The 26,876-nt window shown below is 40.8% G+C and overlaps 1 protein-coding gene across 4 annotated transcripts; it reads left to right on the forward strand.

Moving 5' to 3' along the window:
* On the forward strand, nucleotides 1–25,212 carry LOC134082098 (meprin A subunit beta-like). 4 transcript variants are annotated; one of them, XM_062537739.1, is made up of 18 exons: nucleotides 1–118; nucleotides 315–375; nucleotides 470–494; nucleotides 645–684; nucleotides 777–810; nucleotides 13,620–13,698; nucleotides 13,805–13,922; nucleotides 14,010–14,185; nucleotides 15,368–15,586; nucleotides 15,727–15,864; nucleotides 17,066–17,287; nucleotides 17,598–18,035; nucleotides 18,553–18,720; nucleotides 19,079–19,136; nucleotides 19,308–19,340; nucleotides 20,520–20,591; nucleotides 21,695–21,775; nucleotides 24,301–25,212. In XM_062537739.1, the coding sequence occupies exons 1-18, from the start codon at nucleotides 111–113 to the stop codon at nucleotides 24,371–24,373; spliced, it is 2,043 nt and encodes a 680-aa protein (XP_062393723.1). In that variant the 5' UTR covers nucleotides 1–110; the 3' UTR covers nucleotides 24,374–25,212. The 4 variants fall into 4 exon arrangements, 3 of the variants coding, with proteins under 3 accessions (XP_062393723.1, XP_062393724.1, XP_062393725.1); XR_009939567.1 differs by lacking the exon at nucleotides 19,079–19,136 and having other exon boundaries at nucleotides 24,301–24,346; XM_062537740.1 differs by having other exon boundaries at nucleotides 85–118; nucleotides 476–684.
* Nucleotides 25,213–26,876: the final 1,664 nt, after the last annotated feature.

Consider the following 26,876-nt stretch of genomic DNA (forward strand, 5'->3'; position numbering starts at 1 on the left):
TTCTGGACACACTGTGCATTGGGTCTGTTTTTTTTTCTTTTTTCCCCGGTGTGCTCTGGGCTGATTTTGGACTGCAAAAAATAGAAGGGCACACAGAGGCTACCAGAGGAATGCATGGGTGAGTCTTATTCATAACCTTACCAGATCTTTTAAGTGCCGGTCAGTCACCTGTTTCAAAATGATACGTTATCCTACAGTAGCTTGGCTAAAAAGGTAAATGATAAAACATGATCAGTGATTTATCATTTAATTTCAGGCAGTGTGTAACTGTAACAACATCAAATGGATTGTATTGTTAAAATGTGTTTATCCAGGAGGATGTACATGCATATCTGCCTTATAATGAGTGTGGGAGGCCCAGCAGTAATGGCAATCGTACGTATGTTTAACTCTAGAAGTCTTTTCTGTCATTTTCATCTAGCACATCAACAAGTAAATTAAATAAATCAGTTTTCCTTTTTGCTTTCAGCCACAGCCACATACTGAATACAGAGGTAACTTAAGGTCATCAAAATTCCAAAGGTGTTATGTCAGCAAGTTACCTGATGTTACAACAAAAGCATATGCTGGTATTGTAGTTTCTATTATATTCCACAGGCCATCCTTCTAATTCACATTGTACTTTAAATCTTTTCTTTTTGAAGACACGGAAGATCAAGAACTGGACATACTACAAATCAATAAAGGAAAGTTGCATGTATTTATTTATTTATGTATTTATTACATGATAAATTACATGAAATGTAGCATCTATTAAAAAAACTCTCTCTCTTTACAGATTTAAATCTACTTGAAGGTGACATCATGGAGGTAATATGTAAAATTAATGAAAAGAAAACTGTTTAACTATCTCATACAATGTGTTTACCTGTGAGGGATGCACCCACATCTGAATGTTGTATACATATAAGCACAAATAATGCTACGGATACTGAATCAACCTTTCATTCATTCAATATTCTAGCGATGTGGCATGACAGTATTCAATGGTAAATAAGTGACAACCACACTTAAACAATTAAGGTTAAAGCTTTTAGTGTGAAACACACCTTAGGAGCATCTGCTGTGAGTGTGAACTGCTAGCATACCCTACACTTTGGTGAGACAATGGCATTTTGCCCATTTTCTAATAAACGCAAATTGTAAACCATTAACCTACTGAATCGAATTGCAGAAAGATTATTATTATTGCTTAATAAATAAATGTGGTGGGGCAGTGGTAGTGTAGTGGTTAAGGAGCTGCCTTGAGCAAGGCACTTACAGCAAATTGCTCCAGGGACAATGTAATGACAATGTTATCCCTTGTGATATAGTTGACGAAAGTCACTTTGGACTAAAGGAATGTCATAGGTCAAAAATAAATCTAAAGGATCTTTTAAAGAGGAACTATGCAGGGGTGCGTTTCTAGAAAGCGTCGTTTGCTAACTTGCGTCGCAATCTTGGGAGTTCGCTCCGTCGTTCTTGAATTTGGTGTTTCTAGAAAAGGTAGTTCAAACTCTCAATCGCAAACAAGGACGCAAAGTTTGGTCGTTTGAACTACTGCCCCTGGGCAGTCGCACCTGTGTCGTACCTTGGGAGTTCCAGTTGGTGATGTCGTCAGTGCAAGATCGCCTGACCAAAAATCACAAGCGCCCAACCAAAAATCACTAAGTTGTTGTTTTCTCGTGACTCAATGATTGCGCTATACTGTAGGCTAATATAAAGTAAAATACCGTTGGGCTCATTCTTGCTACGTGTGTTACCTTGCGTTCATTTGTGTGTTGGTTTGCGTTTTGGTAGGCTACTGTTATGATATTGACAAACCCTCGAGTCAAGCACACCGTTCATTAGTATAATGGTTAAGGCAGGTGGCTTATCATCACAACATCGTAGGTTCTTTTCCCGTAGCCTATGCATCACACATGCTTTTGTTTCTGACTAGTGAAACGTGGAAATAACCCTAAGTAATGTCGTGGAACTATTAAACTGATGTCGTGTTCCTGGCCACTCGATGTAAAGCAATTAAATATATTTAGGGTCTAACCTATTGTGTGTGTGGTATGCCTGCTCTTACTCAAAAGTGACATGGAGAGGTAAGATGCGAACTTGGGCCGCGCGCGCAATGTACTGACATGCAACAGCTGAACCACCAGACACCGATTTAGTATTGTGATAATTTGTAATTAGTCTAGGCCATATATATTTTGTACAGATATTTTTTAGATATTTCACACAAATAAGTACATATATTGGACAGCTTAAGCAAACTGTTTCATGTGCTTGCATAGGTTTACGTTTTTTTCTGATAGCAATGATAATGCCAGCATGAATCACTTTGGGTTTAAATTAGACTCGTCGACACATAGTGGGTGCCTCTCAACATCCCTCCTCGATCCTCGGTCCTCTATCCCATTGTTGCCGCCCTATCATTCAGTGAGGACGAGGATCGAGGAAGGAAAGGAGAATCTATAAAATACAAGTGATAGGCATCCAGTGACGGAGCATTTCTAGTGGGTGGGGTATCATACGTTGACACCTTTTCCACCAATGAAATGTGCCGCTGGGTCCTCAACAACGTTGTTGGAACAACGGTGTTCGAACAACGGAGGTAGCGAATTGCGACACAGGTACGATGCTTTCTGGAAACAGGTGTAACACTGTCGTTGTTTGATAGCAAGTTGCGTCGCACCACGGTGGTTAAACAACGCTGTTGCTAACTTTTCTAGAAACGCACCCCAGGATTGGCGATTTCATCTCTGGTTTCGGTTTTGTTTTTCGTTTTCGCTCGTTTTATGCTTGCATATTTCTCTGCAGAGCTTCCCCGACAGCTTTAGCGTGTATATATATATAGGCTATATGTGACCTACAGCTAGAAAGTATCAAGCACGCAGGAAACAGTTCGAGACTGATACAAAAATATATATTTTATTATTCTCTTTTGTTGTTGTTAAGAGGTCCAGTTCAGAACAGAGTCTCCATTAAAACATTCAAATTTATTACTTCCAATATATAAAAAGCTCAAGGTCCAGGTATACAATCCAAGGGCCTCCACAAGGGCCAATCAGAACTGGCTACCTCACAAATAATGTGACACACACAAAAAAGAAAAGTAAGCAAAGAGTGATTCACAGCAAATAAAGAATGGCACAAGCCAAAGTAAAGCAATGACACACCAAGTAAAACAAAGATAAGCACAGCACAAAATCATAAGTGAGGAGGCCTACGTCATAACCTTATGTGGATGGACTTAGTTTGATCTCGAATCTTCTTCCACTGTTTAAGTAAGTCCAAGACTACTCTGGTTTCGGTGGCCCGTTCTTCAGCAGAAGGAGGTCGACCTCTCTGCCAATACACCAGGAAGGAGCGGATGACCGGGTCTGCTGCTTGCAACGCCACTAGGTCCACTGGTTGGTGCACCGGGAAAGCATCAATCAGAGAGATGGTGGTGGAACACTGTTGGCCAACAGATGACGGAACGGAGACTCCAGGTGCCACTTCCTCCATTGTGACCGGGGCCGGACAATCACGTTGGCGGGACAATGCATCAGCATTCTGGTTTACACGCCCAGGATGGTACTTGATGTCAAAGTTAAACAGGGCTAGTTGGGAGACCCAGCGCTGCCCAACAGCTCCTAGCTTGGCAGTCCGCAAATAGCTCAGGGGGTTATTGTCGGTGAAGATGGTAAACTTGGCCCCCAACAAGTATTCCCTGAACTTTTGACCGCCCATTTTAACCCGAGGAGTTCCAATTTCATTGAACTATAATTTTACATGTTCCATTCTGTTGCGTGCAGTCCTCGGCTGGCGTAGGCGACAGGTCTTTTCTTCCCCTCCTGTTCTTGGGAGAGCTCTGCACCCAATCCTGTGTGGCTTGCATCTATGTCTAAAACAAACGGTTTGGTGAAGTCAGCATAAGCTAGCACCGGTGTAGTCACCAATTTGTTTTTCAATGTGCAGAATGCTTGTTCACAGGCCTCATCCCACTTCCCTCCCAACATGGTGTTCCCTGGTCTCTTCTTGCTGCCTTGAAGCAGGGCCACAAACTTTGCAATTGGGCAGCGTGCTTTGCGAACTGATCTACAAATCTCCTATAATAGGAGGCGAAGCCAAGGAAAGATCTAAGTTCCTTCACCGTTACAGGGCGCTTCCACTCAGAAACAGCTCGGATTTTCTCAGGATCCGTTGCCATCCCAAGGGGCGAAATAACATGGCCCAGGTAACGAACCTCAATCTGAAAGAAGTGGCATTTGTCTAGCCTAAGCTTTAAGTTATGTTGTTGTAGTCTTCCCAGGACCATTTCCAAGCGTTGCAAGTGTGAAGAGAAAGAAGGAGAGAATATAACTATGTCGTCGAAGTATAATAACAGGGACTGGTACCGCTCATCTCCAAAGATGCTCTCCATCAACCGCTGGAATGAACTTGGAGCATTACAAAGGCCGAGGGGCATACGGTTGAACTCAAACAACCCAAATGGGGTGCAGAACGCTGTCTTTTGCTTATCTTTTTCTGCCATTGGAACTTGGTTGTATCCACTGGTTAGATCGAGAGTAGAAAAAAGCTTAGCACCAGCTAATGCATCCAAGGATTCTTCTATCCATGGTAAAGGCCAGGCGTCTTTCCTGGTCTTTGTGTTGAGTTGGCGGTAGTCTACACATAGGCGAATGGCCCCGTCCTTCTTTTGTACTACTACAATTGGGGCCGAGTAGGGACTGCAGCTCACCCTCACGATCTCTCTATCCAGCAGGTCCTGAATATGGGCTTTGACCTGTTCATACTGGGATGGCGGAAGGCAGCGGTAACGCTGACGGACTGGTGTATCATCTAACAGTGGGATCTCATGTTCTATTAAATCTGTGCACCCAACATCCCCCTCCCTTTGGCTAAAAACTGTGCTATAGCGTTGCAGAAGTGCTTTGCCATGTTTTTCCTGATGAGGAGCCAATGTTGGCCAGGACAAACTAGACAGGTCCAAGGTGTTACATTCTAGGCTTAGTGACTGTACTACTGCAATCCGTTCATTACCATCAGACTTTTCTTCAATTGTTATTTTCTGACTGCTTATCTGTTGCTCAACAATGGACAAGGTACCCAACAACATGCGCGCAGGTAGCCAGACCTCTCTCGTCTCCGCATTAACAACTGGTACCATTATCTGCCCTTGATAAGGAGAAAGAAAAGCTCTAGAAAGTAAAATGCCAGAAGGGAGTTCATTGTCAAAGGGCTCGAATAAGACAGACTGAACTGAAGGTGTCGAATGTTGATTGCTAGTTGTTTTGACCAATTTAAAAGAGCCTGCTGGGATACAAACAGATGTACGTCCTGCTACCCTCACCTTGCCCAAACAACCCGTTGGTGGCAAACAATCAAGATGATGACATTCAGTGAATGCTTGCTTCCAAACCTCCCCTGCCAATTTGACAAGAGGGGACTGAAACAGAGCAGATCCATGTTGCTGAAACAACTCATTGTAACACTGACTAATGACGTTCATGCCCAACAACCCCGCTACTCTGGATTTCTGTGTTCTAGTGTGGAGGTCAGAAGAGTCTCGAACAACCAGGACCCCCATTTTTGGTAGCAATCTACCTAAAACATGAATATCCACCTCCAAATATCCTAAGTATGGGACTTCTAAACCATTCGCTGCTCTGAGTTGAAGCCAGTGACAATGTTGGAGCTGATCTGACAAAGAGTAAAAATATTTGTGAAAAAATTCTTCTGTCACTTTAGTAACCATCGAACCAGTGTCTAATAAACATGGAACAGAAACTCCTTGCATTACAACTTCCACCAGCGGACACTTTCCCATGAGTTTAGACATGCATTCAGATGTTGCTATTGAGCCCTCATTACCCGCACCTGATGTTCGACTCGCTACATCAGAGGGCATTCGTTTCCCTGTGGCTCAGAAATGTAGGCTGTTCAGTTCTGTTAGCTGCACCATCCAACCCCCTCCCCACTCGACAAAACCTTGCAATATGTCCAGCTTGATTACAACGGTTACAAATAGGCTTTCCCGCCGCATCATACCGGTACGTTCTAGGTGGTCTACTCATAGCTGGTGTAGCAGTTGGTCGTTGGTTGGTATTCAAAGCAAAATGTTTCAATAAAAGATCTAACTGAGCTTGTTGCTTCCAGAAACATTCTTTCAATTCTGTCAAGTCATCAGTAGACTTAGTTACAACAGTCTGGCTGTCTACATTACACTCAACCACCACCTCTATCTGGGTATCACAGGAGTATGCACGGGTCCTTGGATTACCAGTATGATCACCTTCTTCCACCCAACGGATAGCTTCACTGCGAATAGTCAGAAAAGACACATCAGGATTTAGCCGTAAAGAACGTTTCAACTCTCTGCGGAGCATACTATCACAAACGTGTTCAATAAATTGATCACATACTAGGTGGTCAGCATTGGAAATGGCAGTAGGGCTTCTTCGCTTAATAACTTCCATTAGAGATAGTAAAGAATGTGAATACTCACACATAGATTCCCCTTCTAACTGTCTACGTTGAAAAAACTATTTTTGTGGGCCAATATATTGAGAACATCCATATATTTCACCCAAGATGATTAAAATTCTGTCAGGATTGCTTTTATCGGCTGGCGGGCGGAATTTTATTTCAGTTTTAGCTTCACCATCTAAATGATCATATATAAACAAAGCTTGCTCAGCACGGGACATATGACGGCTCTCCAAGGAACTGCGCATCTCCTCTACCCAATCTTCCACTGGTAAACTATCAGAGGATTTGCCAGAAAATCTAGAGCATTTTCTCTCTCTAGGCATAAACACAAATCGGTCTGGGACAGTACTAGGAGTGTCAGAAGTACTACCACGACTAGGATGTGGTGTGGGGTTGGAGCTAGCCCTTAACCGGTCATTGTCAGCCTGTAGCTGTTGTAAACGCTCTGTCAAGGTTTTAAGCTGTTCTTCCATGTCACTAGGTGAAAGGGACATAGCAATATACAGTACAAACAAGAAACAAAATCAGAAAAAAAACAACCTCACAAAGAATGTGACACACACAAAAAAGAAAAGTAAGCAAAGAGTGATTCACAGCAAATAAGGAATGGCACAAGCCAAAGTAAAGCAATGACACACCAAGTAAAACAAAGATAAGTGTAACCCTACAAGACTGAAGTTATTAAGTTATGACTAAACCACAGGTCTAGATTTCCCAGAATTCCTACTAGGTGTATTCAACTGAATGAATAAGGGAGGAGACTGTACAAAAATAAACTCTTTTATTTTTTTGAGTTGCTGGTGACGGTAACCGTTGGAAGGAGAAGTGTAATTAGGCAATATGTTTACGAGCACCAAGTCTTAGTCAGGGTATCTGTCACACACCCAAAGCAAACAATCAAAACAATAACTTTCAAAAGGTGATTGAAACCCCCAAATAGGGCACACAAATAATGATGGGGAGGATAAAAGGATATCAAAGAAAAGAATAAGTCTCACCAACAAAATATAAAGAAAACAAACACAGATTGGAGGTGGTTTCACACAATGTAGAAATAGTGTACAACTAAATACCGGCCTGGTGCCGTAGTATGGTGAAGTTCAACAGTAATGCTGGATAGAATATCAATACGCTTCAAGCTACCAGTGTGGATAGACTATCAGTGATGCTAGGCTTGGATATCAAACAAGCTACCAGTGTGGATGGGATATCAGTACGCCTCAAGCTACCAGTGTGGATAAACTATCAGTAGTGCTATGCTTGGATACCAAACAAGCTACCAGTGTGGATGGACTAACAGTAATGCTTAGCTATACAAAGCAAGCTACCAGTGTAGATAGAATATTAATACGCTTCAAGCTACCAGTGTGGATATTCTATCAATAGGCTAATGCTATGCTTGGGTGTCAAACAAGCTACCAGTGTGGAAGGGGCATCAAACTGAACAAAGTTATGCAACGCTAAACAGTGGTGGGAAAAACAGTGGCTACAGATCATTCCTGAAAGTAACAAACAATTGCAATCAGTTTCCTGCTCACTACATGGTTTACATAGGCAAATATATAAGTTACACATTCAATACCAACAGTTACCGTACACATTCCCCTTATTAAAATGTACAATGGCTTTAATTAGTTTACCTCTAAAACTCCCCGCGACGGCATGCCTTTAGTCGGCTGCCCTTTTGCTCGGACCCAATGGATACAAGTGACTACGATTAAAATACACAAAATCATTAGTTGGTCAAGCACTACGTTTGTTCCGAACAAGACAACAAACTTTTACTACCTGACGGTAATACTGCACAGGAGCCCAGGGAAGCAGACGAGCAGGAAGACTGCAGTGTACTGTAAGTAGAGCGAATACGAAATGTTGATAAGCATTTTAACCAACTATATGCGTAAACAGCTTTAGAAGAAAACTTCCCTTACCCGCTCGGGTAAACCACCGCCGGCAAAAGAGTCAGACGAAACATTGCTCTCACCACTGTGGTTTGCTGCGCAATGTGGTTTAAACAAAGAACATGCAACCTAGTAGCCGTCTACTTGTTACCGTGGGTCACATGAATCAACGTCAGGGGGATAAAACGTCAGGTGACTAAATCAGGTGACCCTCTAGCCTTCTCCCCCCTCTACGGCTCTACCCATCACATATTCCCCCACTTTAAAAGGCCACCGTCCCGGTGCCTGCTAATGCCATGGCCGGAAATAACAGTTGAGTGTGAGTGAGTAGATGGAGTGTTGTTGGCCCTCCAGGTGTTGGGTAGCCGACTGAGGCAACCTAAAAGGGTTTGAGTGTTGGCCTGCTTGTATTCGCCTTGGACGTCTCGGTGGGTCTTCCTAAGAACTGGTTGGACTCTGGGACCGTTCTTCGGTGTCGGGGAGGGCCCTGCTGGCACCGGTTTCCCTCTCTATCAGGGCTTGGTCTTGAGTGCCATCAGCTTGCGGCTTAGAGGTGGGGGTCTGCAGCTGGTCCAAGATAGTAGCTTGACCTTCTGCATAGCCGGGCGCTATCCCCTGTTGTGAGTCGGGTAACACCCGGATCCATACTGTGTCTTCCTCCTCATCACTACCCGGCCTCCCGTTCCCATATTCCGCGTCACACCTTGGCAGGTCTGGAGAAGATTCCCTCAACTGCTGGATTTGGGACGGCAACACTTTTAGCTGTGAGCGATGTATATTCTTGTCTGGGCCTAGTCCATCTTCAGGAGTGATGTGGTAGACTTGAGTGGTCTCATCAAAGCATTTGACAACATTATACACCCTGGGATCCCAGTGACCCTGTATTTTGTGTCGGCCCAGGGGATGACTCTTTCTATATACTCGTGTACCTGCCGTCAGAAGCGGTGGGGGTGGCCCAGGTCGTTCTCGGGACGCCGCTGCTGCCTCCAGGTGACTTTTGGCACTGGTGTATACTTCCGCCAGGTATTCTGCGTGGGTTGTGACCCAGTCATCAGGGGGAACACTTGTTGACTTCTCCCACTAGGCCCAACAAGAAATCCACAGGCAGTAGAGGCTTTTGTCCAAACATTAATTCATAGGGTGAATGCCCTGTAGACTGATGGACTGAGGTATTGTAAGCAAACAATAGGTGTGGAAGCGCCTTGGGCCACCTTCTTTTTTTGTTAGGAGGGAGTGTCCGCAGGAGGTCGTGGAGTGTTCTGTTGAAGCGTTCACACTGCCCATTTCCCTCGGGATGGTAAGGAGTGGTCCAGCTCTTTTGTATGCCATACAATCTGCACAGTCGCTTCAGCAATTCACCTTCGAAAGATCGGCCCTGATCTGAATGAATGCGTTTGGGCACCCCAAAGGAATAAAACCACTTCTCGGTGAGCGTCTTGGCCACGGTTTCTGCATGCTGGTTGGTGGTGGGATAGGCCTGCGTGAATTTTGAGAACACATCAGTTACGATGAGCACATTTTCATGGCCGTCGCTTGCTTGGTCCATGCAACCTAGTAGCCGTCTACTTGTTACCGCGGGTCATGTGAATCAACGTCAGGTGGATAAAACGTCAGGTGACTAAATCAGGTGACCCTCTAGCCTTCTCCCCCCTCTATGGCTCTACCCATCACATAAGCACAGCACAAAATCATAAGTGTGGAGGCCTACGTCATAACCTTATGTGGATGGACTTAGTTTAAGGCCTGACGCCACTGTCAAGCATTGAATGCTGAATGTTCACAGTAGGGGGATACAAGGTAAAGAATGGTATTAAACCTAATTTAAACTAATACAACATGAGGCATAGGTCTAGGCCCCTATGCCCAAGTGTAACAGTTCCTGTGTGAATCCACTCAGTCTATGGTATACAAGCAAATATGCTAGCTCCTGTGTGAATCAGCTCAGTCTATGATATACAAGCAAATATGCTAGCTCCTGTGTGAATCAGCTCAGTCTATGATAGGCCTATACAAGTAAATATGTTAGCTCCTGTGTGAATCAGCTCAGTCTATGATATACAAGCAAATGTGCACTAACACTGCCGAAGGTATAGACCCCTATGCCCTCGGAGTAATTAGACTACCAGTGTGGAAATGCTCTTGGAGATGAAGACATCAAATAGATTGTCACGATGTAACAGGCGGTCTGTAGGCTTACCAAACACAATATCAAGACGGAGTATGGCACTCGCAAGTAAAACGAAAATTAACCAAAACAAAACAGTGGCTATTATCACTACCAGCACAGTCGTTCCTAAAACAGATACAGCCATGATTAGTAAAACACCACTACACGCTGCGAATGCAGTATGTGTAAACTTCAAAAGTGTGTACCTGCTCGATCACGGCAACAGCATGGAAGTGAATTCCCAACCTCCGCATACCTCCGTACAGACACAGCTCGAACTGTAACAGTTGTCAAAAGCAGCAACTGTGACAACTGAATCGAAAGGATAATAGTTCGCACACTTAGGATAAAGCAACGGTTCATACCTAATGGCCACAGCAAAGAGTAGGCTACGGAATCTCCAGTGTTCGCTTGGCATAGCACTTGTCCGTCAACGTTACTACACGCCCAGTCTAGAAGCATTCATTAAGTTAAAAACACTCAACTATGACTAGCTAAAATATATTTCTATGTCTGCTCAAACATACATAGCGTACCTGTGTGAATCCTCTAAAACACCACGATGCTACCAGCGACGATGCAGTGCACAGGTGTTGCCCTTGGTTAGGCCTACCAGCAAATGCCAAACGGGAACAAACGATACTTTGCTATCGGCACGAGACTTTATTGCTCATGCACGTACGTCACTGTCAAAGTAAAGCCCCCACTCCTGAATCAGCAGTCAGCTCCCGCTGCAGGCTACATCTATATAAATATATAAATTACAAGCGCGGTTCTTCTTGTTCCTTACGCGTCTCAGACTTCCAGATGTAAACAAGGAGCGATCGTCTCCTGCAGAAACTGCAAGGTTGCAATAGCGGATAGGGACACTGGGGGCGGGAGGAAATATCACTGTTTTCGATGAAACTGGTCAGTCAAGCAAAACAACGATTTCTGAGCGATTTTATGGCTATGAAAAAGTTGCATAGGGTCTCTTTAAAGAAAGAAATAATGAAAGACAGAAAAAACTGAAAAGGGATGAAGCAGATTGAAATCAGACAATAACAATAATGTAGGCCTAATCCAATAAGTTTTCTCTTTTCATTTTCACTATTCATTGACTGATTTGGACATTTTTGGTTTCTATTTTGTTATGCAGTTGAAAGTGCATCATATCCCTAACAATGAGTTATTGTTAATAAGATAATTTAGGAGTGGTGGTCACACATTAGTCAACAATTATATTCCCAATTATATTACCGGTAGGTTGCAAAAGGAAATATCTGCCCAATTTAACACAATTTCTGACTTAAGACACATCCTTTTCCGTTTTTTTCTGTATATTGTATTTTCTGTATCTGTATATTTCTGTGAATACAGATATATACAGATAATTTTGTTGGTTCAACAAATACAGACATACAGCACCCTCCAGAATTCTTGGCACCCTTATTTAAGTGAAAAAGGCTGATTAAAAAATAACCACTACTGTTTATCACATTTTGTCTTTATCCAGCAAATAAAGGACAAACTTACAATCATTTTGAGTTCATTACCACATGAAAAAAGTCACAAGAGATCTCTTTTAAAAAGTCCTCTCTTGTAATGTCTTATAAGACTTGAAAGCACATTGGAAGGGATTTTGGAGTCCTTGATCATCTCATGTGCACCCTCTTCTTGAGTTCAAACCACAGTTTTTCTTGAATGTCTAATAGGGGGAGAACGACCACTCTCTAAATGCTTCCTTATGGTACTGCAAGTAGAGGGCGATCGCGAGCAAGTGGAGGATGAATGGAGGTGAATGGAGTTTCTCCTAAAATCCACTTTTCTCTGGATATATTTTTTTGTGTAGAAATTGGAATATTGCATGCGAAAGGAGGGTCAAAGAAAATACACACAGCTGAGTATTAGATTTTTGTAAGTCCCTTGATTGTTCTAAAAAGCCTTTCAAACGTGTCAATGACGTCATTCATTAGCAGGATGCTAGTGTGTTATGGGCAACAACGACCAAGCCTATGAAAAACCAAAGGGCCATAAGTAATTGTTCATTCAACTTTCGATGACAATCAGGTGAAACAGACCAATTTAGCCGTCTAGCCCCATAGACCCCCATTGTTTTTGCACTTGCTCGTGATCGCCCCTATCGGAACTGCAACAGGAACTGCAGGTACAATGGAGTTAATAGCGAGTGGACCGGCTCTCCCTGGGCTCTGGTTTGAGCTTGCTCAGTCGGGGCTAGCTTCAGAGCTTCAGTGAAGAGATTCTATGAAGGCACTGCTTGTAAACAGTCTTTTTTAATAAACTTCCTGTGCATTTCCAAAGTTCTCAGTATCTCGTTTTAAATGTCAGGACCCTCAGAAGTCTACCAATGCAGTGTGGAGTTACTTGGAACCTTTTTAATGGTTTAAAAATAGCGATTTAGCTGCATAGGCTACGTGATGCCCAATCTAATAGATTCAAGCCTACTGCAAGCTAGGCTGAAAACGGAGGAGTTCGGAATGCTGGGGGTGAGCGAAGGTGCGTCTTACAACACGTGTGAGTACACCTTAACATGTTTCGGTACAGTTAAGCTCAATTTCACACCGGAATTCTCCTTTAAAGAGGAATTATGCAGGTTTGGCGATTTCTTCACTGTTTTCTCGTTTTACGCTGGCAAGTTTCTCTGCAAAGCTTCCATACAGCTTCATATTATACACTATTATTTACACTCCTCAATCGGTCAGTTCACCTTTTCATGAGGATGATTTGCGAGGCTGCAAGACTTTCTGTTTGTAAGTGCACCGGCCCGCCGCCCGGCACAAAGTTGCAAGGGTGGGTTTTCCGCTCACAGATACTAGGTGGAAGTGAAATGGCCACCATTCAACCCGAAGACAGAACAGCATCCCTAAGAGCATGCTCTGTGGGGGTACCGCAAGGTTCCATTCTGGGACCGTTGTTTGTTATTTCTTATCTTGTCTTAACATTCTTTTTTATAAGCCTTTTCAGCCGTCTTTAGCAAAGGTGCCAATAATTCTGAAGGGTACTGTATGATGTCACAGTGAATCTTTTATACCTTATATTTTACCAACTGAAATAGTAAGGGTCATAAATGGGTATCAAAATAACAAATCTCCTGTCTCCAGTTTAAACAGAGGAGCTCTATTTTGGGAAAGGAACATCTTTGGGAGTTGCCAGTGCCCTATGTGTTACACCCCTCTCTTGGTGAGTAATGTCAAAATAATTTATATAGAATGATGACATTGTTCCACTTTCACATTTTTACTTATTATGTTGTTTCATTGGTGGTTTACCCATTTACTGCATATAGATATGAATGCCAAAGGAATCATTTTGCGGGCTTTTGAACAATTCAGACTTAAAACTTGCATCGAATTCAAACCCAGGCAAAACGAATCATTCCACATCTCAATTGAAAAGCAATCAGGGTATAATCCATTACATTTCTGTTAAATAAAACATTTTACTTTTTGGTCTGACATGCATAGAAGTTGATCATCCTGTCCCTCTTTCAGTTGTTGGTCATATGTTGGGAGACATTTTGAAGAACAACCACTTTCCATCGGCCCTTCCTGTGATGACATCAGTATAGTTGAGCATGAGCTTCTCCATGCTCTGGGATTCCAGCATGAGCAGTCCAGATATGATAGAGATGATCATGTCACAATCAAGTGGGAGAACATTCAAGAAGGTTTGACTCAGTTATGTGCTATGGAGAGAGCTGACTGACAGTTAATACGTACTATTTCATGCTCTAATCAAGCAAAAGGCCTCAGCTTGCCCTGTTAAGATATAGGGTTGCCAACTGTTCCGTATAATACGGAATCATCCCGTATTTGACGCACTTTGTTCCGTATTTTTTAGAAAATGCTCAAAGCACACACACTACAATGAAAAACACACAGGGGGGAAAATCTAAAGATCTACACCCTAACGACACATTAGTGCAGCGTTTCTCAAACTATGAGCCGCGCAAAGTGGAGACTGGTGGTCCACGAGGAAATTAGGCCCGGTGCTTCACCTTATCATTTGCTGCGCAATTCAAGCAACTGCGGACCGACAGAAAAAGCAAACAAACATTTCTGCAATCAGGAGGAAAAGCTTGCTAATTTGATGTGATTTAACAGCTAGAGAACCATACAATAAGTGGTGGTATTGTGTTTCCTGAATCCTTACATTCGGGAATTCAAATGAAATTTCATTAAAAAGCATATACATCCTTTCTCCATTTGCCTACCTGAGCATGATGCTTGCATGAGGGAAACATCCAATTGCTGTTGTTTTCGTCAGCATTTCTCATGCAACCACGCAAAAGCAATGAACTAGTGTAATTATGTCTAACATTAGTAAAGCAGGCCTCTGATGTGCATGTTTTCACATGCATTTGTGTTATTTTCTTAAAGTTGGCAACCCTAGATATGTAGAAATCACTTGTTTTCACAGATTCCTAAAGTAGCATACACAGAAATCAATGCTTAACACGTGAATGTGGCCTGGCCCCACCCACTTAGTATCTCTGTTCATTTTAATTACACTGAGATACTAGTCTGGCATCTGACAGTACACTCCCTGATCAATTTTCATTTTGTTGGTAAATTATTTTTTATTATTAGTTTGAATTTTGGACATACTGTAAGACCACATTTACAAGTTAGCCAGTGTGGTATTAATGAGTGGAGACCATTTTCAGCACATTTCATCCAGTCCTTCTTGTTGCGGAATATGCTAGTGCAAGGCTCAACAGTATGTGCTAGCCTGCTACTGTACTTAAAACAGTCTTACCCACTCCAGAGTACACCCGAGGCAAATCAATTTACCTCAGACTATCGATGTTCATGTCTGTTTTGATAGAATTGATTTTGTGACTCAACAGACAAAAGGTATAATTTTAGAAAAGAGCTCAGCAACACCACCAGCACCCAAGGCACTCCATACGACTACTGGTCTGTGATGCACTATGGACAATATGCCTTCAGTAATGGACGAGAACCAACTATCATCACAAAGGACGCAGAGTTTCAAGATGTGATTGGTCAGCGACAGGACATGAGCTCCCTTGATGTTCTGGAGCTCAACAGACTCTATGGATGTAGTAAGCACTCATTTGTTTTTTATAGCATAAACTATCTGTCCTCTTCTTTCTAAACAGAACGTAATGATTATTTTAAATGTTCATCTGATGTTAAACAACAGGGCATTAGTTAATGACTGAAGTCACAATTCCGTTCCCAGATGACTCAATCTCCTTCCTGGACCACTGCAGCTTTGATGAGGACATGTGTGAGATGACTTCAACTGGATGGGAGAGAGTGAGCCAAGCTGATGGAGGTCCCCAATCTGACCACACCTACCTGGGCACAACATCAAAAAGTAATGTTCAAACACACATCTAAAGATATGTTTTGTCGTATCTATGATTAGTGTCACAATGCTCCCAGCTGAAGCATGATTTTTTGTTCAGCTGTTGACATCGGTTTTATTAAATGTGGTCAGTATCAGACTCCTATCCCAGTGTTGGATACTTAGGAGCCATCACCTAAACGGTGTTAAAGTGCTGTGGAACATGAACAGGGTCCTTATAAAATGGCATATTAATCCCAATCTATAAATCCAGTGTTACATACAGTACATACTTCTGTTTCCCTTGGTCGCTTCTTGTGGCCTAAAGTCCATATTGAACTCATGTCTTTTCCCATTTCCACTGAGACCAAAACGGGAAAAGTATGTAATTGCATTACAATGGTTATATTAATATTAATGACTATGTAGCAACAAGGAAACAGTCCATATGATTGCTGAGCTGGCACAGCAGCAGTAGTGTTACTGGATCTACAGTATGGAGGACCACAAATGACTGATAAATAAATGAATGCAGAAATGAACTAGAAAAGCATAGCCTGACGAGCCAGAACCACATCAAGATGTAGGGTCTGGGAACTCACCGTAGTCAGGGCTCAATCGGAGGGGAGGGGTAAACAGTTGTCTTTCAAATTCCCTCTCCCCAATAGGATAACGCTAAATGACAATGGCCGGGTTTCCCAGATTTGTTAAGAAGCTCTTAAGTGCTAAGAACTTCTTAGGAGCGTTCTTAAAACATTCTTACAGCGCTCCTAAGAAGTTCTTAGCACTTAAGAGCTTCTTAACGTGTTTGGGAAACGCGGCCAATATGGGAATGTGGGAAAAGGCATGAGCTTGACTTTGGTATGCAAGCAAACAGCAAAAGGAAACGGTAGTATGTGACTGCCTGTACAAATAGTAGCTACAGTACATTTGGAGTCAATTAAAAGGCACAAAGGCACAGTTTGATGCCCCCGGAGCATAGCTTTGTCGCCACGTATAGTAGCTGTACTTGCCATTGGCAGCATGAATCGACCGACCAACTGTATTCGTGACCTTTGTCTATGTTAAAAATGTCTATGTTAATAATGACCTGAGTTCTCCTTTAAACATTAAAAAGGTTTTTTCATCCACTACAATCATAACACCTCATCAAAAACAAGATTCAAGCTTGAAACAATCCATCATTTGTTTGATTACTCATTTCTTGTTACTTTTTTTCCAACAAATGTAGATTCAAGCTTTTTCATGCATGTCAGCACAGCAGTAAGAACAGGGACCTTTCCCACACTACAGACTAGGAGGTTGATTCCTAAGAGAACCTGCAAGGTCCAGTGCCTTGAGTTTGTGTATTACAATAGTGGGAATGAAACTGATCAGCTCAACATCTGGATTACTGAGTATGACAGCGAAAATGACACCACTGGAACTCGCAGACTCATGAGCCAGATTACAGGTGATTGTTGCTTAGTTGCACGTGTGAAAAAACATTACTACAGCAAAACATAGGCTGTTGTGTAATGCATACTGTATACAGTACATGGTGTGTGTGTGTGTGTGTGTGTGTGTGTGTGTGTGTGTGTGTGTGTGTGTGTGTGTGTGTGTGTGTGTGTGTGTGTGTGTGTGTGTGTGTGTGTGTGTGTGTGTGTGTGTGTGAGTGACTTTCCACAATTGTTGAAATCACATTGAAGAAAAGTTGAAAATAAAGGCCTATCTTGTGAGAAGTTGAAACTGAATAAGATACCTCTTCCTCTCATCTTTCTTAGGTTCTCCAGCTGATAACTGGCAACTCCACTATGTTCCTCTGAATGCCACTAAGATGTTTCAGGTGGAGTTTGAGGCCCGCAAAGGAACAGGAGAGTCCAGTGGTGGCTTCTCTGTGGACGACATCAACCTGTCAGAGACCGAATGCCCTCATCAGACATGGCAGATCAGGAACTTAGAACAACTTATGATTACCAGTGCACCTAAGACATTATACAGTCCATCATACTATACCAGTGATGGCTATAGATATCAGATAATACTAGTTCTGAATAGCAGAAGTATCTCAGTACAAATTCGTCTGGTGTCTGGGGATTTTGATGACCAGCTTCAGTGGCCTCTGGAGTGGAGGCAGATGACTTTCCTTGCCCTGGACCAGACCCCTGACGTTAGGCAACGCATGTCCAAACAGCGCAGCTTTACCACACAGAATTTAACAGGTGCGATAATTGAAAATCCCCATGTTATTTTCCCATAGAAAAAATCTCAAGATCTCCTTATTTGGGCAAAGATGGTAGCTTTTTTGTAGGCGAACTTCAGAGGTCTATACACTGAACAAAATGTAGTCTCTGTGGACAGGCAACAAAAACAGCCTGGTCCAGCCTGGAACATGAAACAAACGGTTCCAGACAATTATTGATGAGATGCGAGTTTTGGACAGTTTCAGTTGCACGGGAGGGAGGGAGGGGTGAGCTAGCTCTCTGTTTTGTTTCAACATTAACAGAAGTGATGTGACCCAACATTGTAGAAAGCACCTTTAAGCCTGTTTAATTCAAGATTTTTCTTTCATATAAAATACAATAGTTTTTACAAGATGGTTACGGTTATGGTTATGGTATTCAGCAGAATCTTATGTCCAAAGCGACATACAAAAACGACACAAAATGTACTTTTAATATTTAACAATAAACCAAAGTTGTAACTAACATACAAATCACAGGTGTTCATTTTTTTCAGGTGTCTGGACTAATCCCAGTGTTACTGGATTGAACGAGACCAATGAAAATGGTGAAACTGAGTATTATAACCAACCCTTCGGCTGGACCACTTTCATGACCCTGGACAGACTTAGAGGCAGATCTATCCTGAAGGGCGGGGACTTTTATCTTTTGTTTGACGTGAAAGGTGAGTATGCCTTTTCAAGGATTTCCCACTCATGGCACGTCATGCACCATCTGTAACATCTTGCTCTGATAGCACCACATAAACACGTCAAGATATAAGATTAAAGCAGAGGGGTACACCACATACAGGCTAGTACCGTGTTTGACAGCTTTTTGATTGTCATTATGCAATCACGTTCATTTTGAGAGCAGTGATAGACTATAGAGTGAGAGTGTCTACATTTCCAGGTCACCTGTCATGTCTCTGCGCCCCTCACTTTCACTGAGTTGAGAGACCACCTAAAATCTCACAGGAACACCTTAATTATAATTTCTGGCTACGCCCCTGCTTTAATTTTTCACTATTCTTTTCTCTTTAGATATATCAGATCTTCTTCAAAATGATTCACTTTCATGCGCATTTGATGCAACTTCAAGGTTGGGATAGTTAAGATTCATTGAAGATATTCATTTTATATCACCATGGTATATAATCATGGCATATCAATGATACCATAACAAATCAATTGCCTTTAATAAACTTCTTTTATGGTCTAGTTGATCACCCATAATATAATAGACACCTAACTTTTATTTAATCTCATCCAGAGGTTCCACCACAGAGGATGGCAGCACTGTCAGGTAAAATCATTAGACACCATGTGACTGCATTATGTAATAACTTGACAGTATGTAATAAATTGTCACAATAACACCTAAATATTTTACTAATCTGCGACATTCTGTGATGTAATTTATTGTTTTTAACAATAGCACACGTGCGACAATTATTGGCACTCTTCTATTTAAAATGTAACTCCAGTGACCAAAGAGTGTTTCTCTGAAGGAAAATAAATCATATACCGTATTCACCCCTAATAATACTTATCAAAGATGGTCTATTCATATGGAACTAAACACTAAACTACAAGTGCTAATGGTGTACAAATAACTAATTAAGTATTTATAATACCAAATATGTTCCCTAGATTCTAAAGTTGGGTCTTAGTTCACATTTAATTAACAATTACTTTGGCCCTTATTGACCCCCATGTGTTCCCTAAAATAAAGTTGCCTCCTATTCACAGTTATTAACTGTATTAGCACTTGTGGTTTAGTGTCTAGTTCCATTTGAATAGACCATCTTTGATAAGTATTATTTGGGGTGAATAACTGTTATTGTGGTACTACCACCGTACAAGCCCCATACTGAGCCATGCATATTTAGGTCATAATTCATATGCAACAAGGTATTTAATAAATATGAATAAGGGGTAATTAGGTGCTTACATAGGGGAAATTCTTAATTAAGGGTCTAGTAAGGGTAGAATAAGGTCTTTCAGAATGAGGTATTAATTAGTGACTTATAATGACTAACAAATGGCTAGTATGCTACTAATATACATGTTAGTAAGCAGCTAATTAATGGTGAATATTCGTGTCTTAATATAAAGTGTTACCGAATTTATTTGTCTAAGTAAATTCACTCATATCTGTGTTTATACTATTTGTTATGCAGGCGAGACATTCAGAAGTTTTAGATGTTAATATATTTGGGGCTATCAGGTAGGGAGTAGAGTTTTGCCATGTTAACCTATGGAGACTGACAGCGTGTGGGTCATGAAGGGCACCTATTTGGATGTGTGGTGTGGCCTTACCCACGTAAGGCCACCACACGTTTCGGTATTTGGCCAAATCTTAAATACAGGATTCGGTATTCAGCTGAACCTTAACAATCAGGATTTGGTGCATCCCTTTGTGTTATTATTGCCATTTGGCATATATGTATATTATTTTTTGATTTTGCCAAAATCCCAATAGCACAACAACAACAACAACAACTACTACTGAACTACCGGTACTACTGGAAGTTTTGACTTCGGAGGATGGCAGGTAAAAACATAAAACCCCATGTGACACTATATTACAGTATGTAATAACTTGACAAAAAGTGATTGTCAATTCATTAGTACTGTAAATCACATTCCCTTTAGTAATAATCAGAATTCTGTGATGTGAAAAAATTAAAGGCAATGGGAGCACATTTTTGCGATTTTTTTCATGTTTTTTTTAACAAGCACATGTGCCACTATTATTGGCATTTCTATTTAATACTTTTAAAATCCTTGCGTTGCCAATAAAATGGCTGTTATTCTACTTCTGAGGAATAATGTTGGAAAAGACCCTCAACAGATTAAATACTGGATTCTGGATTCCTACATCATTGAATAGTCTAGATTGCTGCTCTGCTCCAATCTGAGATTGGACCTCTGGAATGTATGGACTTGTGTGGGCATTTTTTAGCCCCAGTCCATCCATTCCTATGTGTGTTTGGGAGTTGCAGTGGCAGAAGTCACTCCGCAGGGGAACACAGCAGGCTAGGGGGATCATAGGCCTGTATAAAAGCATTTAGACAAGTGGGAGCAGACTCAGCAATTACTGTACTTTTAAGGCAAGCATCAGTACTTGAATTTAATGGGTGGCGAAGGGTAGCTCACAACTGAGTAACTGAGTTGTTTTCAGAAAATGTTTGATACAATTGTATTTACTTGCCATGGATACATATCCCATTATTGAGGATATGTAGCTGCTTAAACCTCTAAATATTTCTTCTTTTGATTGTTCTTGATGGACAGGTGAACAATACTTGTTATTCATGTTTTTGTGTCCGGGTACACCGAATTCAAGGTTCAGTTTCCGATTCGGCTAAATCTTAAGCTTTTTGATGGGTTTCAGATTCTGCCGAACCTTGTTCTATCAAACAATCTTGTAAATGTAATTTTCCAATTTCACAGTTTTTGGTAATGTTTACTGAATTTATGCATACATCACAGATATTACTGGGATTCGGTATCGGTTCGGGATTCGGCCTAATCTTGGATACAGAATTCGACAGAATGTTAAGAATCAGAATTCGGTGCATCCCTATGTGTTTAAATGACCATTTAGCACATTCATTTATTTTTTTGATTTTGCCAAATCCCAACCCTCATTAGCACAACAACAACAACAACAACAACAACAACAACTACTACTACTTCTACAGAGGCGGACATTTCAACCACAGAGGATGGCAGGTAAGATTATACAATAACTTGACCAAATGTGATTGTCAATTCATTATTTATTGACAATAACCCCCAAAATAATTGTCCTAAATTATTTTTGTGTACATTTAGTGACTGTACACTCATCAGCCTGTAGATGATGGTGTTGAGCGAAGGGTTGTTGGTTTGAGATGATACCATCACACACGCGTGTGCGCACGCACACACACACACACACACACACACACACACATTCATTCACGCACACATAAACACAAACACACACACTTACGCACACACACACACACACACACACACACACACACACACACACGTCCACACATACAGACACGCAAACACAACAACCTTACATACACACATACTCACATGAGCTGCAAGAGAAGGAGATATATGCATATCAATTTCACAAGCGTAATTTATTTTTGTGGAGAGAATGTGCAGAACTGAGTGGCGGTCATATTTTGTACTGTTATGTGGTACAGTTAAGCCCAAAATGATTAGCCCCCCTGACATTTTGGAACATTACTCTAAAATTCTCCCTAAATGTTTCATCCCTGATCAAATTTTAAAAATCAAACATTCGCCAGTGTTATTATGTAGAATCTGGTGCATTTTGGAGTGTTAATATATTATTAGGAATGCTTAATCTCAAATTGTGTGAAAAGTGGAGTGGTCAAAATTAATAGCCCCCATGTGATTTTTTTGCTTTTAAACACACACGACCAACCTGTCACCTTTCAAGCCACACCTTTGCAGTTAGTTAATGTCCAGACAACACCAGAACACCCAACCAGCATTGATTGTTTACCTAAAGACTTCAAGGAACAGGCCTACAGGCACTTGAACACCTGTCTGAGAGGGGACTGCCTTTACAGGCATACTGAAGATAAAGGAAATCTGTCTGGACCTCAGAAAGAACATCATTGAGGCCTATAATATGGAGAAAGGCTATACTGTAATCTCTAGATGCTTCACAGTCTGTAGAACAGCCGTGCAAGGCATTATTGCAAAGTACAAAGAGTTCCAAGTTTGTGCATAACAAACCTAAGTGTGGATGAAAATGCTAAATATCTCTATCTAGAGAGAAAAATCATCAGGGATGTTAGCAAGCAACCCTGCACATCCGCCAAAATGATAGTTGCTGACCTTGAGACCTCTGGAGTTAAAGTCTTGAGGAAGACAGTAGCGAGGGATTTTTATTGTGGAGGCCTCCAAGGTGATCGGCTGAGAAAAAAAACATTACTCCAAAAGGGGTGCTTCAAAGTCAGACTGAACTTTGCCCATGCACATTTAAAAGCTAAAAATGAGTTTTGGAAAACTGTCCTTTGGTTTGATGACATTAAACTGGAGCTGTTTGGGCACATGGATGTTGCCTATGTTTGGCGAAAAAAGGGAAGGCCTACAACCATAAAAATACAGTTCCCACAGTGAAGCATGGTGGTGGGAGCATCATGTTATGTGTCTGTTTTGCTGTCTCAGGCACAGGGAGCCTTGTTTGGGTGCATGAGATCATGAAAAAGAAAGATTATGTTGACCTTTTGAGGGATAACATCAAGACGCCTGCTCTTAGTCTAGGCTTAGGTCACCACCAGGTCCTTCAGCATGATAATAACCCAAAGCATAGTGAAAAGTGGTCTATAACGCCCTAAAGGATACCAAAATCAAGGTGCTGGAATAGCCTACACAGAGACCAGACCTCAACCCCATTGAGAATCTGTGGCACGTGCTTAAAGCAAGAGTCCATACAAGAAAACCATGCAGTTTGGACGAGCTGGAGTGCTTAAGAGATATGTGCCAACCTAGTAAAAGACTATTCAAAGAAGTTGTTGTCAGTTGAAGCATAGAAAGGCTACACTATTGACTATTAATGGTCTGGGGGCTAATAATTTTGAACATGTCAATTCTTGCTTTTCTTGTCACAAATCAGAGCATGAGTAAACAATGATCATCAAACTTTGTGGGCATACTGTCTTTGCGCTTCTGTAATTATATAAACTAGGCACGTTTTTGGAAATGGTAATTTTCATGTATAAACAAAGGATTATGTCTGAATTCATAAGGGGGGCTAATAATTTTGGGCTTAACTGTACATCTAGTTTGGGTGTGGGGTATTTTGAACCACTCAACTGTTATGACCCTTACAATGAACAAAGCGATTAAAGGTATTTAAAGGTATTTAAATTAGCCTGGTCCTCAAAGGGTTTCAATGCACCACATTCTTTTCATCAAAAAATCTCAACTCCGACATTTGTTCATTAACACCATGACAATAATGTATTGCAAAATGTGGGGAAACTTATAATATATTGTATTGCATACACAGCATATTATATCCGGGAGTTGTTTTGAAGTGAAAACATATTACATGTTCAGGTATTGCGAAATGTGGTTATTGTACTGTATAATGCAGTGCCACAAAATATTTTGTTAGCTGTCATGTTATCAGAATGTAGTTGAAAACCATGATGTTACTTATTATGTGATAAATTAAGCAATGCTGTGTTAGAATGTAATTTGTTTGCTTTGTTTTGCAGTGCCAGTTCCAAGATGTCCTTCTCTCCAGTAATCCTGGTGGTGTCCTTGATTTTGTTTTCAACTCTTTTTTGAACTCAAAATGAAGTGATGTATACGTTTACTGCCATGTAAGACTTTGGGTGTAGTGTCTATTCTACTTCTGTTACTCACCAGTTAACAACTGAAAGCCATTATGCTTACTAGTTAACTAGTAAGAATGTGTTTCACCTCACGTGAGGCCACATAATGTTTACTACCTAGTACAGTAAATGCTGAATTGTGCACTATTTAACTAGTTACAATGTGTTTGCACTGTACTTGTGAACTAATAAGGTGCAAAATGACCCAAAGTGTCTCATGTGCACTAGCTAACTAGTGAAATGTTTAGCTTGAATGTTTAATAGAAATGTTATCGCCATACTAGTTAACTATGCCCAGGTCGTCAACTAGTGTATGATTTTACTGTAGGTGTTTTACTAGCTTGTTCAATATGCACTTACACTGTAGTTCATTAAGCGCTTCTTATGCTTATGATTTGTATATTACAGTGTTATTTTGTTTTCATTAGGCTGTTAATTAAATTGACGTTGTTTTATATTGCTTAACATGCCATAGTTATTGTTATTATATGATTGATTGAATGACTTTATTGTTTATTTACTATTCTCCCATATTCATTGTTTATTTTAATTTGGTTTGCTAGGAATTCATATTGTTTATTGTTTTATTGCTATTCTCCCTAGTTAGTCTGACCAGTTTTTGCATTTGTTCACAGTTAGATTTATTATAGTATTGTTTTTTTATTTGTATGTCACTTTGGACAAAGGCGTCTGCCAAATAGCATAAGCGTAACCGTAGAACCGTAACTACTAGTTAGATGTTACTGTTTAAAACATCCTCTCTAGAGATTTGGGCTGGGTTTCCCAGATTCGTTAAGAAGCTCTTAAGTGCTAAGAACTTCTTAGGAGCATTCTTAGAATGTTCTTAGAGCGTTCCTAAGAAGTTCTTAGCACTTAAGAGCTTCTTAACGAATCTGGGAAACCTGGCCTTGGTCCTTACTTGTTATCAAGTGACTCTTTATGCACCTCACTAGCTAACAGATAGAGTTGAAATTTCCATCACTAACTAGTGGACATTTTGCCCCTTACAAGTTAACTAGTTATGCTTCTTGCGCCTCACTAGTAAACTCATTAGGTTGAAATGGCCTTGCTGGTATCCAAACTTCCAATTAATTTGTCCAAATTTCACCAGCAAGCACTGCTATCTTGGAAAATCTGCTACCTGCACAATTTCTCCCCACACTCTGACTTTCTTTGGAATAACTGTAAAATCATCAGCAAGAACAAATCTGTCATTCTTCAAAACTGGTGTGAGAAGGGTATCAATCGTGATGTAGATTAGTTAGATGGTAAAGGGGACGTGCTGTCTCATGAACAATTCATGGCTCAACATTGTTTCCCTCTACCTTTGCACCTGTTTATGTTTGTTTGCCTGAAACTGAAGAAGGGAGAACCCTGAAACGTCTGTTCACAGGCAAAGATAAAGAGAAAATAAAGAGAAAACAAGTTATATGACTAGGAGTGCAGCTGTACTCTCGCTTTCTTTGCTTTATCTCGTATGGGCACAAGCACCCAGTCAGCTAAAACACTTTGTGAGTTGAGCACGTTCTATGCACTTCATTGGTTCCCTCTACCTTTCAAATAATATAAGTTGTTAACAAAAGCTATCCCTTCTGGCTTGTTACAACTACTGAAAAGGCATCTTTGTTATAATGCAATTAATATTACTCTCCACACTTTCACTAAATTGAAATCCTATTACTGACAAGAAGTGCAGTAACAAACATATTCCAGTTATGCTTCACAAAAGAAATTATATCTCTCCTAGGCGGGAGTTTTTGGGTGCAATAATTGGGCCCATTAACTGGCGTAAATCCTGGTTAACTATTGCATAAGTAACAAAGTCAAAGAAGTCTTCTTGCACACGATTATATCTTCTTGTTTTTAAATATTGTGATACCAAGGATATATGTATGTACTTTGTGTAAGGTTTCATAGCGAAACTTTGAAACATTTGTTTTACAGTTGTCCTATCACTACTAAATCATGGGCAGACATTGTGAGCCATTGGTTCTCAGGAAAATACCCAGATCTTCAACTTTCTTTGAAAGATGTCCTTGTGTACTATGAAAATAAGGAACTTAAAATGTATTTGTAATTTTGTTATTTTGATAATTAGATTTTACATACTCAAGCAAAAATTTGCTGTAGCCACCCCAAATGTACAGCAATTTAGCGCTGAACTTGAGTCCTTTCTTGACATTGTTGAATGATCGGACAACAAAAAAGCTACAACATTGCTTACACATTGCAATAATGTGCCTATTCCCTAGATAATAGTTTTTTTTTGTCCTCTTGTCTTTTCATTTATTTGGCCTACTTAATTCTCTTTGTGCACCTTGTAGCCTAACTTCATTTTGTGTAATTGTAAAACTACTGTTTCACATTTGTCTTGTTGTCTTATCTTCTTTTGTATATTTGCATTATGCCTTTAATAAAGCAGAAAGAAGATTGGAATATTTTAGTGGCTAGTTGGT

The sequence above is a fragment of the Sardina pilchardus genome, chromosome 6 (genome assembly GCF_963854185.1).
Source record: "Sardina pilchardus chromosome 6, fSarPil1.1, whole genome shotgun sequence".
Taxonomy (NCBI): domain Eukaryota; kingdom Metazoa; phylum Chordata; class Actinopteri; order Clupeiformes; family Clupeidae; genus Sardina; species Sardina pilchardus.